The sequence below is a fragment of the Numenius arquata genome, chromosome 12, assembly GCF_964106895.1.
Source record: "Numenius arquata chromosome 12, bNumArq3.hap1.1, whole genome shotgun sequence".
NCBI classification, from domain to species: Eukaryota; Metazoa; Chordata; class Aves; order Charadriiformes; family Scolopacidae; genus Numenius; species Numenius arquata.
This window is the reverse complement of record NC_133587.1, coordinates 40,176,132-40,194,218: the sequence shown is the minus strand read 5'-3', so window position 1 is coordinate 40,194,218 and position 18,087 is coordinate 40,176,132. Positions and strand designations below refer to the sequence as shown.

Genomic DNA, 18,087 nt, shown 5'->3' with positions numbered 1-18,087 from the left:
ACTATTTTTCTCTCATTTAAACAGCATCTCCAAACTCACCCGGCCTCCCTGAGCACAACTGGGTACAGGTGAACGTAAGAGTCCACCTCCCCACAGACCAGAGGCTTGGGGAAGCCAGAAGGGTTTTGGGCACGACCTGAGGCAGAGTGTGTCCCACTGAAGGTTTCATCAGGGCTCCATCCCTGTGATGTCCATGGGGCTGAGAGTGCCCGTTCCGCACTGCGAGCTCAGTCTGATCGGGGGGGCAGAGGAAAATATGAGCGATCAGTGATTAAGGGATACAACTGCAAACTAAAGGAGGAAAGATGTATGTTTAAAAACTCAGAAGATGTGGTTTTGCAGCTTTATTCCATTTCCAGCTTGATCAGTGATTCCAGATAAACAGCCAGCAGCAGCGCCGTAAGTGTCCTTGGTCAGCCTGTGGGGTAGGACGGCTGTGGAGAAAAATCTCCAGGTCCACAGATCCTTCAAGCATCTGGTCTTTCATGGGCTTTGGGATTTTTTTGAAAAGAACAAACTGAGAAGGTGGGGATCCCTCTGTTCCCAACCAGCACATAGCTAGTACTATTTCATAGAATGTGTTGGGTTGGAAGGGACCTTTAAAGGTCACCTAGTCCACCCCCCCCCTTCAGTAAGCATGGACATCTTTAAGTAGATCAGATTGCTCAGAGCCTCATGAAGCCTGACTTTGAATGTCTCCAGGAATGGAGCCTCCACCACCTCTCCAGTGAACCCATGTTTCCCCACGCCCATGTACCCTGCTCCTGAAGACCTACCGTTGCCCATGGTGGGTACTTGGCTATTAAGCAGCTGGCCTGACACCCACCGCTGCGGTGGGGATGGAACTGAGGAGCTGCAGGTGGTGGGTTGGAGGCAGGGACCTCCAGGTGATGGAGTTTCCTGGACAGATCTTTGTGTTTAAGAACTGGTAGCCACAACCCTGTCATTACCTCCATGCTCCTGCCACTACTTCATCCCATTTCTGCTTGAGGGTCCAGCCCAAAACCCATTGAACCCCTTTGTGCAGAACAAGGTAGGAGTCAAGCAGAGACAGTAATCGGCCAAATTACCGGCGTGATTGCTCCTGTTGTGCTCATGCTGGATACAATCAGTGCACATTATCCCTGTTTCAGCCTCTATTGCCACTGCTGGAAGCAACAATATTTGCATCGCCCCGCTGAGGCAGGCTCCTGCCGGCTCCCAAATTAACAATGTGCATGTGCTCCTCAATAAAATGCCGCAATGTCACCTATCAGCCCTGAGCGTGGGCCTAACGAGCATCTTGCAATCAAATGGAGGAAAGCAGAAGTACAGTTGGATTAGGGAGATCGGGCCGGTTTGCTACAAATTGCTTTAATTCCTGTCACCACGATGCTCACCAACACACATTCTCGGAGCACTCCAGCATGAGATTTTTACAGATAATATATTCCTCTGATATTTGGGCCTCTTGGAAACTGCTGCTGATTTCCTCTCCTCGTGGGAAGAGCTGGTTTTTACTCGCTGCCTCTGACTCCTAAGGGAAAGCTCTTCACCTCACCTTCCCTTTCATGTCACTTGCCACTGTCACCGCAGTGTCTGGTGGGCCATGTCCCGTTTCTGCTGCTCTTTCACCAGAGCTCTTCCCTAGAGTGGGGCTCCACAACTTCCCAATCTGCTCAGAGATGAGGTCCCTCGATAATGGCATGTCCCTTCCTTTGAGGAGAGAGAACATGTTGCACCGCTGTCCATCATGCTCTAGTCCATCCCACCTCCATCTCAGCTACTCCAGTAGTTTTCCCCCAACTCTCCTATCTGATGAGGGACGTTTTTCTCTTCCCATGGAGCTTTCTACCTTTATTTAAGTGTACAACAGGCAGAGGAAACCCTGGCTTCTCTGTGTAGCTCATCTAAGCCCACCCTGGCCCTGGATAGTGTGGTCCTGTCCCCACATCTCGCCCCACACCCTGTCCCTCACCTCGCTGGTGTTGGCCACAGCAGGCAGGCGAGGGCTGGTACTTGCGTGGCACAGAGCAGTCCTGGGTATCCTTTGTTCATGCTTTTTATCCCATGGCTCCTTAAAACAAAATGCTCAGAGCATCCTGGGAGCAAGGACCAAACTCAGGCTGTTCCCAAGTTGGAGTCAAGGATGTTCCAGCTTTGGTCTTGAAAGGCATCTCCTGATACTTCATGCCCCATCCCAGAGATGAGGTGAGAGAGAGCCCATGTCACTGCAGGACACCCTGTTCTGCCTCGCTGGCCTCTGCCACATTTGAACCCTTCCAGCCGCTGGCTATTAATTCAATGTGAGCCTTTGGGTTGTGGATATAATTCACATTTAATTGGCAATGGTTTACAACATCACACAATATTGTAGTGAAGAGGAAAAATCAATGTGTCCAGCAATTACTGCTGCAGCATAACAAACCCCAGGCAGGACTAAATGAGATCCAGTTTTGCAGTGGACCAAAGAATCATTAAATCCAGGTTATTTTGGACTCAAAAAATAGGTGGGGGAGTGACTGGACTGGAATTTGCTTAAAAGGACATTAACCTTTTTGGTAGCAGCCCATCCTCGACACCACCAGGCATGAAAAACCCCAGAATGACTGAGAGGTTTAAGAAATTAAGCATATCTATCTCCAACTTCATGCGTGTTGCATTCGCGTAAGACAAAGAGGCAAACAGTGACAAGCAATTGGATTTTTCCATATTTTTTTACTTTTAATAGTCTAACATATTGTTAGTAACATAGTTGGCACTTCAAAACATATATCATTTTATTTCAACAATATTCCCTTAGCTCTGTGGTTGTACTTGAAGAAAAAATCACCTTTTGCCATAAATACTGTTGCTGTTCAAACCACTCTTGTCTGTTTGTGCTTCTACAGTGCAACTGGGACCAGGCTGACATTTACAACAGTTTCTCCTGCCACTTCCTCTGCCTTAAAAAAAATGACGTTTTTCTATAAAAAACACAAAGAAAGTTTTACGGCATTAAAAAAAAAAAAAAAAAAAAAGCCCTACTGTCAGTTGAGCCTATTTCCACTGTCATCAGCAGAAGACACTCTCTGAGGTCCCTTTGAGGGGGTTTCGCTTTGGGTTGGAGGGAAACCTGCCGTTCGGCAGCTTCTTTCTCCTTCACAGGGTGAGAGCCGGGCTTTGACTGCAAAGCCACCTGGCCGAGAGCCAGGCACGCAGGCGGAGTAGTGTTCATGTATTTTTAATTATAATACAAAAGAAGAGTCGAGTTATATAACACGGGCCTTTGTCGTGCAGCTTTCTTTTCAAATCCGTAACAGAAAAGAGGAGAATTGTGTCCCCGTTTAAGACTTCACAGGGTGAAAGGCGGCTGACATACGAAGTTGCAAGAAATCACCTGGCATCTGGCCACTGGTTTCACTGGTGGGGTGGACTTTTTCTTGCACAGACGTTGGGTGTTTTGTCCAGATGTCTGACCGAACCCAACCCAAGAGCTGTACTTTGCTAAAAAGGAGTCCCTATCCTCTCGCTAAAAGCAGAATTTTAAAAATCACACTAAATAAAGTGAACTAAAACCACAGCTGGATTGGTCGAACAGGTACAAAAGGATTAATCTCAACAGCAGCATTAGGATGTTTCCAGCACGCAGAATGGAGAAGGTCGATGGCTATTTCACATCAGGGGTCCTGCGGAGCACTGTGTGCTGCTCCAGAGAAGGCACCGGGGATTTGTTGGGGCCCTGGCATTGTCAGACTTCACACGCTGAATTCCTTCTAGGTCCGTAATGAGGTTCACTGTGCCCTGAAAGAGCTGAGCTGCTAGTCACAGTCCTGGATATCGATGTACACAAAGAGGGTGGAGGAGGAGTAGGGGTCTCCATTCTTGGTCAGAAGATGGATGTGGCGGTAACCTGGAAGCAGAGACACAGATGGAAAGTGGCCTTTAGTCCCATTGGAAAAAATATTTGCTAACATTTGCCAAGAGCCTGCAAAAACTTCTCCCTGTCTCAGAGTGTTTTCCTTCCAGTGTCCCACAGAACAGGCAGGTCTGAGACGCATGGCTTTGAGCATTGGTAACGTATCATGCCCGAGGCCACTGGTGACAAGAGGACCCCTTCCCCTTGTGTTAACAGCAGCCCAACAAACCCTTTATCATCTTGCCCACAGCTCAGACTGAGGGCCTGTTCTGACCCGAGATGTGATGGGTCTGGACCTCTCATCTAGGACACTGGAGCTTCCCAAAGGGCTCAGTGGTTGTGAGGAACAGGAAGCAGGGCCTTACCTTGCTTCAGACTAGTGAAGGGAAGGGTGTACTGCCCAATGAAGTCATTCTTGGTCGACATGTCAAAGTCTTCCACTACAAACCGGACCAGGGCAAGTGCAGGGATCTCTATGTCAAATGTAAACTCTTCGTCCCATTTCGGGTTAAAGCCTGGGCAACATAAAGAAGGATGGAGATCAGAGCTGGTCACAAAGAAACAAGAAAGGAAGAGATGCTCACAAACAAGGATGGAGGTCAGAGATGTTGGCAGATAAGGATGGAGGTCAGAGATGCTTGCAAATGGGTGGAGACTTTGCCTGACTGCCAACCTACTGTGATCCAGGCCAAAAGGTCTCACGAGGTGCCGAGACCATTGTTCCCAGCTCTGACACTGATTTGCTACCCGGTATTAATAAATCCTTCAGCTTAGGCTGCTCATTGCAGACCTCAGCACCACACTCCAGAAGGAGGGAGGTGAATTCAGCTCTGCTTCACAGGCTCTTACTGTCTGATACATGGATGTCTTGAACCAGCAGCAAATTTTTACAGCCCTAAACCAGGGGGGAGCAGAGAGGAGGGCTGTGCCTTTGTGTCGTGACAGCCTTCTGCAAGATAGACCCATCTGTCACCACTCTGTGCCTCAGTTTCCCTGTCTGCAAGAAGGGTCTCTAATTACAAAAAGCATTATCAAGTCTGTGGAAAAAATGGTTTATGTCTCCCTGTATGAGGGCAGTGTCTGAGAAAGCCAGAATAGCCCCCACTTCTGCTACAGATAAGGATCTTGTGATCCAGACTCACAAAGCAAACAAAACCCAGACCGTCACATCAGATGAGAGCTGAAGAGCAAGCTCAGTGCTCTCTCTGTTGGTCACAGCGGGTGCTCTCAGCACTTTCAATAAACCACTCCCCAGGAACAAACAGGAGGAGTGGACATCCTGTTAGAAACCCTGCTGCCGTCAGCCAAGCCTACACACAGAAGAAACCCAAAGACAGTAGAACATCAGCTGAAGCCTACTGGTCCTGGAGGGCCTGCAGATGATTCAGCAGGAGGCAGCAGGGCTCTTTCAGCTGGCCCTGGAGGGGCTGAGATGGGCCTGTGGAGAGTGCCATCGCGAAAATACCTGTGCTGGGTTGATGCATTTTATTTGTGCTTTAGTAGGATTAAATCAACTGGACCGTTCAGATAACACACATCTACTCCTCACCTCCTTCATCCTTGGGAAAAAAAAACCCCAGTGTTGCTGATCCCATTGGAGCAGAAATTATGAAAGCTGAGGGAAAGTCATCGGCCCTAGGACAGTAGGTTTCACTGTACTGACATCTGGGAGGGATTTCCAACCCATCTCAGAGATGTACTGAGATGTTCAGAGCTTCTAAGCCAGCAGCTTCCCACAGCCTCTCAAGCTCCACGGTTGCACCGCTGGGATCTGATCTGTGCCCACAGCCCCTGCTTCAGTCTCACCAACACAGAATCATAGAATCATTTAGGTTGGAAAACACCCTTAAGATCATCGACTCCAACCATAAAACATCAAACCAGGTGGGCTGCCAAAGCATGGTCATATACCTGAAACCTCAGCCCATGAAACGCAACCCTCTCTCTGCAGCTGCCCCTTCCCAACACTGATGTTTTCATGATTTGATTCACTTTCCATTGGGCAACACTCCCTCCAGGATCATTCCAGCACCGCTCCAGTATCGCTCCAGCTAGCCAAGGGCTGGCTGTGGGGCAGGCTGGGCTGAGCAGCCTGGAGGAACAGGTCTGGCAGGTCTGAAACATTCCCTACACAGCTTTCACTCGTTATAAAAATTATTGTAGGTGACGGAAATGGCCATGAGCTTTAGGAGCCACGCCAGATGTACTCAAACAGGAAAGAGGAAAAGGGAAACATTGTTAGCAGGGAGGAAAATATGCACTGGCTTTCTAGCACTCGGCTCTTACTCCACGCAGAAAAGCAGCCTCTGTGTGCGTGTACCTGTGTGTTTGTCAGAGGGAGGGCAAGCACTGATTTCTCAGACTCCTACTGCCTCCTTACTCCCACAGGAGAGAGGGCGGAACTTGCCCTTTGCAAACTCGGAAGGCCACAATGTTCAAACCCTCACTGCGTGGAGGTTTGGGTGCATCTGGGCAGGTCTGGCCTCAGGACAGCAGTCTTGGCAAGGAACACTGCTGCATGAAACCACAGGGCTACTGCCCCATGGCAGTACAGCGTGGAAGAAACCCCCTTACCATTGTTTTCGATGACTTTGGTCTGCTTTTTGTTGTTATCTTGTTGGACACCGTGGATTTCTATCGTTACTCTAGGATCAACAATGGAGTTTTTGCTTTTGTTCACCTTGGGAAGCTGCTGACCAGAGATGATCTGTGAAGGAAACAGAGGAAGAGGTCAGGACATCATTAGGAAAGGGGGCTCCCTGACAAAATTCCCCCTCCTTCTCCAGGAGTGCAGGATCTGTTGTGACAAGCTGGTACTGGTCTTTCGGAGCCAGCGTTGTGACATCCTTCAGAGGAAGCTGTCATGAGCCAAAGCACCTAATGAACATTGTCCAGCCCAGCCAGCTGGCTAGGGAACATGCAACTTTGCTAACTGTCACCACAGTGATCAGATGATACTTGGAAATGACAGTGGTGACTCTTGACTGCACATCTGCCTGTATGGTTCTGTAATGACAGTGGGTATTGTCATTACCTCTCCTATTGCCCAACATTAAACATGTGAGTAAGTCCCTGGAGGATGAGAGCCCATGCAGGAATGAAGCAGAGACCGCAGTGGTGGGAAATGAGTAAGGTTAGGATAACACTGCCCAGGTGGGACCAGGAGAAGGAGAAGGTACAACCCACACACACCCCCCGAAGGTGGATGTTACTGAGAGATTTTCTGACTTCTATTCTTACTTTAAGCAGAAGCTGCTTCTTTGTCCCCCATGTTCCTTCTGCGATGGATTTTGGATTGAATTTGGTTTGCTCATCCCGGAGGAATTCCGGCTTTAAGACATACCCAGAAAACCCATTGTCCTGGAACCGACCCTGGTAGACATCCATTTCTGTGCCTGCTGTCTGGAAATTTAGGGCAACTGCAACATAAATAAATAAATTCAGTCACTTTCAGATAAATCAACGGGACTTTTTATACTAATTCTGTTCACACGAAATTGCACTTTATGAACATAAACACTGGCTTTTCTGTGCTTCAAAAAGCAGTGATAAACTCTGACCCTCACAGTCTGCTACCCCTGAAGATTTCTTGCACTCACAGACGTTAGAGACAGGAAGAGCCATTACAGCCACTTCAGTTGTTCTTCTGCCTGCCACAGGCTGAAAAGAGTCCTGCATTGAATTTCTGTCACCTGGTTGGACAACTGTATCTTTTAGATAAACCTATTCATTTCTATGCTGAAGGAGTTATCTCCTGCAGTGAAGACAGAAAATCCTTCTCAGATTGTTTTTCTGGCTATTTAGCCTCATTATAAAACTTCCTTTTCAGTCCAGATATGCCTATTTCCATTTGCCATCCTGAGGGCCATTGATGCCTTTGTTGGTTAGCCTAGAGAGCTCTTCGCTCTCTGAACTCCCCTTGCAGGAGTACAGAAGCTGTGATCAAATCATCGCTTTATTGTCCCCTGCCTAAAATAGATCAAGCCTCACTGGTGTCCTAACACCAGGCAGATTTCTTGTATTCTTTCCAATTTGCCACTGTCTTTTTAAAAGCATTGATGTCAAATCTGGGAGCGGTCTCAGTGAATAGTCTCATGAATATCACACAGGGAGCGCACGTGGACCGCAGCGCCTCCTCGGTACTCCGTTGATTTCCCAAGGGTGATGTTAACCTCTTTAACAACTTCTAAGACAGCTCTAGGACAGACAGCAACTTATCCTGGTCCTGGGTCCTACATACTGTGTAATACTTAATGGCCAAAAGCATTTTAACTCCCCTGTTTTTCTACCTGCAAAGAAGACTTTAATAATTACAGTATATTGGTTTTACTGGGAGCTGCAAGTATGCAGGGCTGCTGAAAAAGAACTTATTTTGGGAGTCCAAGTACTAATTCAGTTCAGATAAGGCATGCAGGTTTGGCCCTAGCATAGGGACCTCATGTTGCCTCCCAGGGACTCTCCTGAGGCCAGACTCAATGCTGGGGAGACAGGTCAATGTGCCAATGTGAGACTTGTGCCCCCCACAGGGGCTGCACCACCCAGCGAGTTCATATGCTGCCAGGCACATCCAGCCCAGGTAGGTCTATGCAGCCAGGGGCCAGGGAGCCCTGCATCTGCCATTCTCTTGTCTCGATGGGCCACACAGGCACAACTGGGTCATCTCCAATATCCAGCATCACCAAGAGAGCTACGCGCTTGCTCTTAGGCTCAGGAGAGCTGAGTTTGATTTACATCTCTGGCAAAGATTTCAGCACACTCTTCAGTAAGAGACTGTAACTCCTGGCTCCCTCCTCCTTTGTTAAACGGCAATAACTCATCTTCCAGTGAAACTGCAGGGATCTGTACATTAATGTGCAGGAAAGGCTCTCTTAACAGTTTTGAGGTGAGCCAGAAAATAGTGTATGAAAAGTCATTGAGCACTGCCTGAAGAGCTGATCTCTCCCAGTGACCACTGAGCCTCTCAGCCTGCAAACGGCTTGAGATCGCACATCTACCTCGGTGGAAGCCCCTCCATAGCCAGGTCATGGGCAACCCAGGCAGGTTGACCTTCTCCAACCTCCCAGTTGCACCCACCAATCTGGCAGCCGACGTTCCACAAGTCAACGGGGTTGTAGTTGGAAGAATCTGTCCTCCAGCCTGCAGGGTAAATCCGACTCAGGTGCCTGATGTTGTGATGAATAAAACTGGTTCCTACAGGGAAAAAAAAAAAAAAAAAAAAAAGAAGAAAATGGCCTTTTCAGTAATGGGAGCTACTTTTACCTCTTGATGCTGCTGGATATACTGCTCCTCCGCCTAGTGAGTCTGGCTAAATATGAACTACCTGTACAAAATGCCCTTCTTGGTAACACCTTCTGTGATATTAAGTTATTTCCACTGTTTCTCAGTGACCCACATGGCCAAAGAGATCAGAACCCACGTCTTTCAGCATGTTCTTTCCTCGTGCTTAACCACCACTAGCTGGCCCTTTATGAGGGACTGGGACAGAGGATGGCCTTTTGCCAGGGCAGAACATACATACCAGACTCCTGGGCTAGCTTCAGAGCTTTGCTCTCCGTGAACGATGACATCTCATAGAAAGCCCGAGGATGGTTGGGGTCCTCAAAGCCATTGAAATGGACACTCTTGCAGTAGACAACTGTATCTGACAGCTCCTTGGCCAGCTTCAAGGTGTCACTCTAAAAGCAGGACAGCAAGAGGTTTGTGGGGAGTTTCAATTGCATTTTGTCTAGGATCCCTGGGGCTTTTGTTCTCCATCCAGGATGCACACTATCAACACTCAGTGACACCCCTATGCAGAGAGAGGGTGGAAAAGGGGCAGACTACCCTTGCCATGTCCCTTGCCCTGCATGGAGAGGGCTAATCCCTCCTCTCAGAGTATCACTGCCCTCTCAGGCCCATCCTGGCCTGTCCAATGATATCACTGACTTCCCACGTGTTACTACCAACAATATTTCACTTCATCTAGGCCATTCCTCCTTCTAGTTATTTGCATGTTATTACGCGAATGAGTATTTCAGCTTGGCTATCACAACTCACAAGTGATTAGGGCTACAAACACAGTAGCAACCAGCCCAATCAGCCTGTATTGGTGAGCTAAGACATGCTTTGCTGTCCCAGCACCCTTGTTGCATGGTGTTCTCCAGAGGGATTCTCTCTTCCCCATAGATCTGTAGGTCTTCCCTCCCTCCCTCCTCCCAATCAGAAAAACATGGCCAATGAGGGGGCAGGTATGTCCCAAAATGTGACTAGAAAAACATCAGTCTCTGGTAATAAACAGAGTCATGATGATCCCATGACAAATACATTTCTGGAAATCAGACTGAGATAGACTGAATATGTGCCCTTCCACCGTTTCCATAAAAGCTACATGGTCTGTCCCAGCCACAGGGTCCTGCAGCCTCATTTTAAGGAAAGAAGCCAATCTTCATGCCTGGCTGGTTCTGCAAGACCAGATTTGTGCTTGGGACAGAGATCATAAAGCTGAGCAAGGACCAGGGTCATTAGCTCCAGCAATTTCAACAATTCACCCTTACATATCTCCAGCTAAGTAGCTGAAACCACTCTGAAAACTGTCTTAGCTGGGAAAACATTAAAAGAATATTTCAATTTCAGCATGAGTCATGAGACAGGCTAACAAGATGGGATTTCCTGATACCGGACTTCAGAGCCTTCTGCAATAGGCAAAGATCTTTCTGCCTCCCCAGGTCTGCCCCTTTCCAGGACTCAGTTTCTTCCTTTACTTACCTTCCCCTTCTGCTGTATCTCAGTCTTTACAGACTCATCTTCGATTTCAGCTGCTTCATCTTCATCAGAGACATCTTCAGCCTCCAGGTTGTTGTTCCCATTTGTTCCAGTGGGGTCCTCCTGCCTGCTCAGCTTCTTGCCTTTCACAAGGATCTTCCATTTCAATTGCTGCACAAGGAAAAGTGGACCAAGTAGCTAGTGTTAGAAAAGGTTCTGGGCTGCCCTGAAGGGGCAAAGCTGTAACAGCTCCTCAGCTGCAACCAGGGCCAGAGCCTTTTAGAGTTGTGTCAGTCACTGGTTATTATCCATAGATACAGGTAAAAAGAAGTCTGTTTTCCCACTAAGGCCTTGCCCTGCTTCTGGCCAGCCCCTGAGACCACAAGCCATGAATCTGAAAACCCCACGGATTCTCCTCTGAGACAGAGCTGTCCATCTCCTCAACCAGACAAGTTAAACTCTCGTCCTCTTGGAGGCAATACAAATATATTATTTTTTTTCAAAATTGAATGGGGCCCAGCCAACAAACCCAGGCCTGGAGGTCAGGGCTCACAGGAGCTATTCATGGCACTGTTTCTGCCCCTCTGTTATTTAATCTACCCCAGTCTCTGCAACGTGTGGTTATAAACACATGCACAACTTGGGAAACGGTATGAGATCCATGCAGGGGCTGAAGCAGTGGAACCCTCTGCTCCACTAGACATTTTAATGGGGAGAGAGGTCCATTAAGTTCTGGACAGGTGCCTCAAGAATAGCAGACGTGGGATTTTAATATGTAGGGGATCTTGCAGGTGAAACCTTAGGGTGCTGACAGTAAGGAAGAGTTCACAGACTCTTCCCAAAGATACCTCCTCTTCTGAAAGAGAGGGAAGAGGGCTGACTCTGAACCCAAACAAGGCAGCAGTGGTGCTGGCAGCAGGCAGCAGTACTGAGAATGGTGACTGCCTGGGTGCAATCTCTAAGTGAGCAGATTATGCTACAAAATCAGTTAATTCAGCCCAGGAGCACCCCTAGATCCTGAAGCCTCCAGTGAATTCACTGGGAGATTTGCTGTCACATGGATGTATTCGGTAGTCCTGGTGCTAGTTATTCCAGAAAAATGCAATCTCAGAATTGGCGAACCCTTCACTCTGTGTAGCATGTCTCTCCCTGCCTAGTGACACCCGGTATTTGCCCTTTCCACAACAGCAAAAGCAACATTCTCAAATGACAGGACTGTGGAAAATCAAGGATCTTTTATAAAGCAACACAGGCATTTTCAAAGAACGCTATTCCCATTTTGTGGGTGCAAGTAAATTGCATCACATCTTTTCCGAGACCAGGGCAACTCCTTACCACCAGGCTAAGCTGTGGATGGAGCTTGGTTTGAGCTGAATTTGACACTGGCACCCGAGGCAGCAGCCAAGAGCATTTTTCTTCAGTTACCACAAATTATCTGTTTACATTGGGGCACTTTCCCTGTCACTCCAAAGCTACACATAGGCAGCTGGAAGGAATGTACCAGTTACCAGGAATAAAAGGCTCAAAGGAGCAGTCAGAGCAGAGCAGTATCCTCCTCATCATCCTCAGACCGTCCTCCATCCTCCCAGCCCCTCAGCCCTCTTCCATTCAGAGCTGTGACCTGCTTTTTCACATCGATGGCTGGGAGATGAGTTGGCTCATCCTCAGAGTCTCACTTCAGTCTGCTGCTCACATGTCTTCTCCCACCCTCCTGCCCTCAACATCCAGCTCTTTGCTGTTCTTCCACAACACACACTGGCAGCAGGCAAAATCTGGTTCTGTGTGAGTTTTTAGGCTCCAGTCCATGCTTTGTATGGACAAGCCTGGAGGGTGCACTGGGGACAATGAGGAGGGGCTCAGAGAAGTGCCTCTTGTCCTTCGCAGGCTGTGGATAGCATCCTGATATATATTACCTCCCTCTGCTTTCTAATGTCCCATAAGAAACGTTACTGTCTCATCTCACTGCTCAACAGTAGAGAACTAGGGATAAGGTATTTGGGGCAGGTCGCTTGATTTTTAATTACCAGTAGGGTTACCAGCCCTTTTTAAGCTTCTCCAGTTCAGGACAGCCTGTCCAGCAAGCGGGAGGTGTAATTTCTGGCAAAGACCCATTCTACATGTCTGAACAACATCAGCAGTGAAGGCACAGCAACACGGCCTCCACCTTGTCTCCTCCCCACACCCCATACCAGGGCTGCCAGCAGTGGGTCCTCAGTGCTGCTGTTCTCCTGTCTAGACTGTGGTTACACTGGCAAACCTTGGATGTACCGCAGATGCTCCCCATGGGCACAGGGACACTGGTCAGCCCAAACTGTGTTACATAGACTCTCTGTAGGGCGATTATAGTGGTGCCCTTTTAGCCTTGAAATCTAAGAGGTTCCATTCTGGAGTCCTGTTGCATTGCAGAGGTTTACCATCTCTGCAGTTGACCTCCACCATGCCTACAAGGGAGAGTAGTCCATGTACCATCTAACTCCAGAGGAGATGCATCACCTTATTGGTCCACAATGAGGGGTGAGATTCACCCCAAAGCAGAGCATTTTAATCTCAATTTTCTGCAGAAGGTGCTGCATTGCACTGAATCCACCCTGCAGAAGCTGCCAGATCTCAAACATTGTCTTCCTTCATTTAGGAAGCAAAGTCCAAAATTTGAGTGCTTATCTTCCTTAACAAAGTTTTAAATAAGCTGATACACACAGACACAAACACAAACATGCACTTGTTCCATCTCTTTTGGTTCTCCTTCATGTGATATAAAGTTTTTCTAGCCTGAGGCGAAAGACACTCAGCTTATCAGTTCAGCAGATCTCCTGTCTTAGGAAGAAGCATTAGCTGAAACACTCAATAAATATTCTCCAAGTAGACCATAAAGCTATTCCAACTGCCTGTGGCAAGCCCAAGGTTGAATACAACCTAAGAAAATGGGAAAGGCTACGAGGACACTAGACTCTACTGAGAACATAGAGTGGAGTGGCTGCTGGAATAGATGCAACTCCTTCCCTTCCTTACTTGCCCTGTAAACTGCATTGCCTGAGTTCTCCACAAGCAGAGCTCCCTGCTCTCCCACCTCTTCTACTTCATGCTGAACAAGCTCAGCTCTGCAAATGAAATGGTTCTGACACATGGCTTTGCTTCCTTTGGGAGCCTGAGAATTGGGACACTGCAACCATCTTAAACAAAAGCACTGTTGATTTTATCAGAAGGAGCAAAGCTGTAAAGAGCAGAGGATTTTCAAAGGTCTCCACACACATTTATCCCACCTGAAAGTTTCTTGCCCCTGTTAGCAACCTGAAAGCTATGGCAAGGTCTGATTTCCGGTTTTCATCTCAGTGGGAGTGGAAGATTTGTAAAGTGACCCACCTCATCAAACTTTCTTTGCCTCCAACACCTCCTTTAGAGTCAACAGAGAAAACTAAACACTCATGGGGTGTGATTCCTCTTCTCTATTTAGACAAACACTTACGAAGAAGTGGACCACACCTCCAACTCCCCTGGTTGTATTAACTGGTTCTTAAAAGGAGGTCAAAGTGAAATGCTCAGGTATATGGATATACAGGGTCTGAGCACTGCCACTTTACATCCTGCTCTCAGGATGAAGATATCCATGTTCCCAGATTTCTGAGAAGCTGCGGGGATTAACGTGTTCACATTCATAAGAAGATGTGCAGACCACATGCACTAATCAATATCACATCTCCATCTGTGTATGTCTTTCAGCCTAGTTGTAAACTGAAGTTGCAAACCCTAGTTGCAGGGTTTAACAATGAATGGCACCAGAGGACAAAGAGAGTCTCCGGAAAAGGGGAAGAAACACATTATCAAGGAAGGTTTTGAGAGCTCTGAGGGAAACTCAGCTCAAGAACTTCAGCTAAGAAAATGCACTGCAGACAAGGTTGACACAAGCTGGGCTAACCTTGGAGATAGGCATAGATGTGGAGTTAGGCATAAGGCAGAGGGACTTGAAGCCACATTCATGCTGGCTGGATGATGCAAAAGTAAGCAGTAGGACAGTGGAAGTGTAGGGTGGAAGAGGTCCCTGCCACTGCACTTGCGGCTCCCAGCTGGGGAGCTTATGGTCCTAATGGTCACCTACCAAGACAAGTCTATTAAACCCAAAGCCACTGTCATCATAAAAAAGGAAGTCCAGCAACAAAAAGCTGGAGGGGTTTCAGATACGCCTGATACGCTGAACAGTTGTATGCACTGTTGGCAACTGTGTTAGTCTTGTTCCAGGGCTGGGTTTCTGCAGCATTTCTCACTGGGATGCAGGGAGAGGGAGAAGGGGCCCTGGAAGATCCCTGTGCAGATCAGGGATGGGGAAGAAGGGCCTGCAACAACCAACCAGCAGCAGAGATTGGAACAGCTCTTCCCTACAGCCCTGGCACTGCCTGGAGCTTTGGTGTGGCTTTTAGCCTTTCATCCTATAGGCCTTTAATTTACTATTGGGACCTAAAGACAGCAGCTTGAGGGAGATATTTAGATGCTCTGTGTAGTCCAACACTGTTCCTGAATGGAGCCTAATAAATCAGATGCCTGCCCTGGGCTGTAGTACGAATCGTTAGCATGAATCCAAACTGTGTTGATCTTCCTTTAATTACTGACACTGCCCTGCTAACACAATCTGCAGCAATTCCTCACCTGGTTTTATTTACAGACTTTAAGCACTCTTTCCAGTGACAGATCCCATCCTTTTTCTAATATAATAAATAGTATGTCATCCCAGGCTTCCCCACGCCAGCTTCATAAGGAAGTGGAAAATCCAAGAGGTTTTTGCTTTGCATTTTCTTTTTTTCCCCTTAGCATTTTAGCTTCAATGTATTTTCCACTAAAAAAAAGTCAGCAGTTCAGCCCTTTGCACTCTCCTAGTTCATACAGCAGGAAGGCAGAGGAAAAGCACCAGAGGGAAAAGGATAGATTCTGCTACATTGGCAATTTTTATCCCTTTAAACTAAATGAATCAGTGCCTCCAATGGAGCATATCACCCCAAATCCATTCACTAGGGTAGATCCGGGCCATTTTTTCCTGGGTTTTGTTCCAGGAGGTTAGATGAGCACAGGAACAGGAAAAACATCTTTGGGGAGCTGGGGTCATTGCCTTACACTCACATCACACATTTCTTTCCCTGGTGTTTCTCTTTTCTTTCTTCCTGTCATTCCTCTGGTCACAAGGCAGTGTTCTGAAAAGCTATCAGCAGCTTTCCTGATCCTGAACCATGAATAAATAGGAAGCCAGGAGGTGACACTAAAGACTTTGATTTTTTCAACTCAGGAACATCCTGCAGAGACCCGTCTCCTTGCTGGGTGTATCTTCACCCTGGGAGAGTCACTTCTTAAATGGAGGCACCTTGTCTGTGCCAGTGCAAAGATCCTGCTGAAGCAGCAGCATTAAAAATTATGATTCATCCTAATTTATTGCACTAGTGCCTAGGGACCAACCCAGATCAGCTTCCCTCTGTGCTAGGCATTGTATCAAGCAAGGCATGACACTCCCAAACAAAGGGGGAAAGTCAGAAAGGGAAAAGAGAAAAAGGGAGAACAAATACAGAAGATATTTTGGGTGGATCGTTTCCCTCTCCTTTCTCCCCTGCTGACTGCCAGCTCTATCCCACCCACAAACTGCTTCCAGCTCTGGCTAGGCATGCTGATCCAATTTTTGGCAAATGATTTCTTTAGCAAAGAAAAGCAATTTAAAGGGGACTGCAGCTATCCACACAGAAGTCTGTTTCGGCAAAATGCCTAAGAGAAAAGAAAGAAAGAAACCACAAACCCAAAGGGTGGAAATAGATGAATGTTTCCTTTTTGGCTTCTGTTTTGGAAACGTTTTTATTTTTTTCATATCAAGATTCCACTTCCAATTTTTCCTAATTGTCAGCTAATGATTTTATAGTGGTGGTCCACTGTTGAGGGCTGCCTATCTCCTTCCCCCTGCAGGGTCCAAGCTCAGCTCCCAGCTCAATGGTTGTCCTGATTCATGGGGATCAAAAGGGCATCTCTATGCAGCCTCCTGCCTCCTATTGTCCTCCATGGACATCTCCTTGTTCTTCATGGACATCTCCTTCCCTACCACCCCAGGCCATTCTCAGTGGGACAACAATTTGTACTTGATACATTTTTAGGCTACCTGTACTGGTTTTCCCCTTGAGTTTTGAAGGACAAGCAATCATAGCTGTCCTTCCAGCGTTCATCGCTTCCTAATCCACAGTAGAGCACCCAAGGCATTAAAGGAGGAGGGGAGCATATGCTACATCCCTCAGCACAGAGCAAAACATCTCACCTACCATGAAATCGGGCAGTGTCTTGCTGAATTAAAAACACAGAGACACCTTGTAGTCGCTCCTTGCGGTGCTAATCTTCCCTGCATGTGCAGCAACCTAACAGTGTTTCAGAGGATTAGCCTGAAAAAGGTCATATTCAGCTTTGGGATCTGGGGAGCAGACCCAAGACAGCCTCTCAGGATTCAGCTCCTCTGGGACAAGCCAGAAAAGCAACCTCCTGATGGGATGAAGGAAATTCCCTGGCCTTGGTAAATGGACCAGGAATGTCTTCAGTCCTGCAGGGATGTCTCCTCTGAGACCTTAGACAACAAACAAGGAGCAACAGGGCATTTTGTGCTTGATGTGCATGAGCTACTTCTAGATACTCCTGTTTCTTATTCCATCTCTGCCCACAGATAATCTCTGTTCCTCAGCAAGCGCAGTTCCCACCAGTCCTCAGGAATATTGTCCACTACTTGGCACTCAGCAAGAAGACAGACCTCTCTTTTGTCCCACCCTCAGAAGGCAGAAAGCGCTAGAGTGGCTTTGCTTACCTCTGGGGAGGGGAACTGGGATCTGTTTCCATCGACTGGGGCAACCAAGAGCATGTCCTGCAGGATCGTTGTCATGTGCTGAGCCATGACCTTCTGCTGGTCGACGCTGCAGTGGTTCTCCAGGGAGATGATGACAGGGTATGGTGAGGTCTAGAACAAGACAGCAACATACATCATCAGTGAACTCTGCAATTTCACCAGTCTATAGCAATTGATAGAAACCCCAGTGCTGTTTTCTCTGGAAATGAGCGTGTCAACAGTACGGTCTAGTATTCTGCTAAAATGAGCGTTTGTTAAAAATAGACAAATTTAACTGTGCACTAGCTACTCAGATCTCTGCTGATGCCTTCCAGAGATGATGATCCAACGAGCAGGGCTGGGTCAGGATGCCCCCCACAGACTTGCTGGGCCACTTTGATGAAGTTCCCTGCGCCTCTATTCTCCATTTGCACTGTGAGTCAGAACACCTTCCTACCTCAGAGGAAGGACTGGAAAGGGAGGCTTTGAAATCACTGGGTTTGCTCAAATCCTTAGGTGACATGAATCCTTCCTCCATTCGTGCATAGGCTTGATCTGGTTCCCTGTGGCACCCCCTAGTCATTTTGTGTGTTGAAGGTGTTGTCATTGTCACTTTATAGCCCCAAAGGAAACTGGATACTAG

At 47.6% G+C, this 18,087-nt stretch overlaps 1 protein-coding gene across 2 annotated transcripts in view; it reads right to left on the bottom strand.

Moving 5' to 3' along the window:
* Window positions 1-2,300: 2,300 nt before the first annotated feature.
* Window positions 2,301-18,087, bottom strand: part of PLCD1 (phospholipase C delta 1) — a 53,634-nt gene continuing 37,847 nt past the window's right edge. For both annotated transcript variants that reach the window (XM_074156930.1, XM_074156929.1), the window contains exons 8-15: window positions 17,427-17,576; window positions 10,622-10,789; window positions 9,396-9,552; window positions 8,951-9,067; window positions 7,118-7,296; window positions 6,452-6,584; window positions 4,243-4,392; window positions 2,301-3,871 (exon numbers count right to left, since the gene is read on the bottom strand). In XM_074156930.1, coding sequence (XP_074013031.1) covers window positions 3,780-3,871; window positions 4,243-4,392; window positions 6,452-6,584; window positions 7,118-7,296; window positions 8,951-9,067; window positions 9,396-9,552; window positions 10,622-10,789; window positions 17,427-17,576 — 1,146 coding nt within the window. In that variant the 3' untranslated portion in view covers window positions 2,301-3,779. The remainder of the gene's footprint in view (window positions 3,872-4,242; window positions 4,393-6,451; window positions 6,585-7,117; window positions 7,297-8,950; window positions 9,068-9,395; window positions 9,553-10,621; window positions 10,790-17,426; window positions 17,577-18,087) is intronic.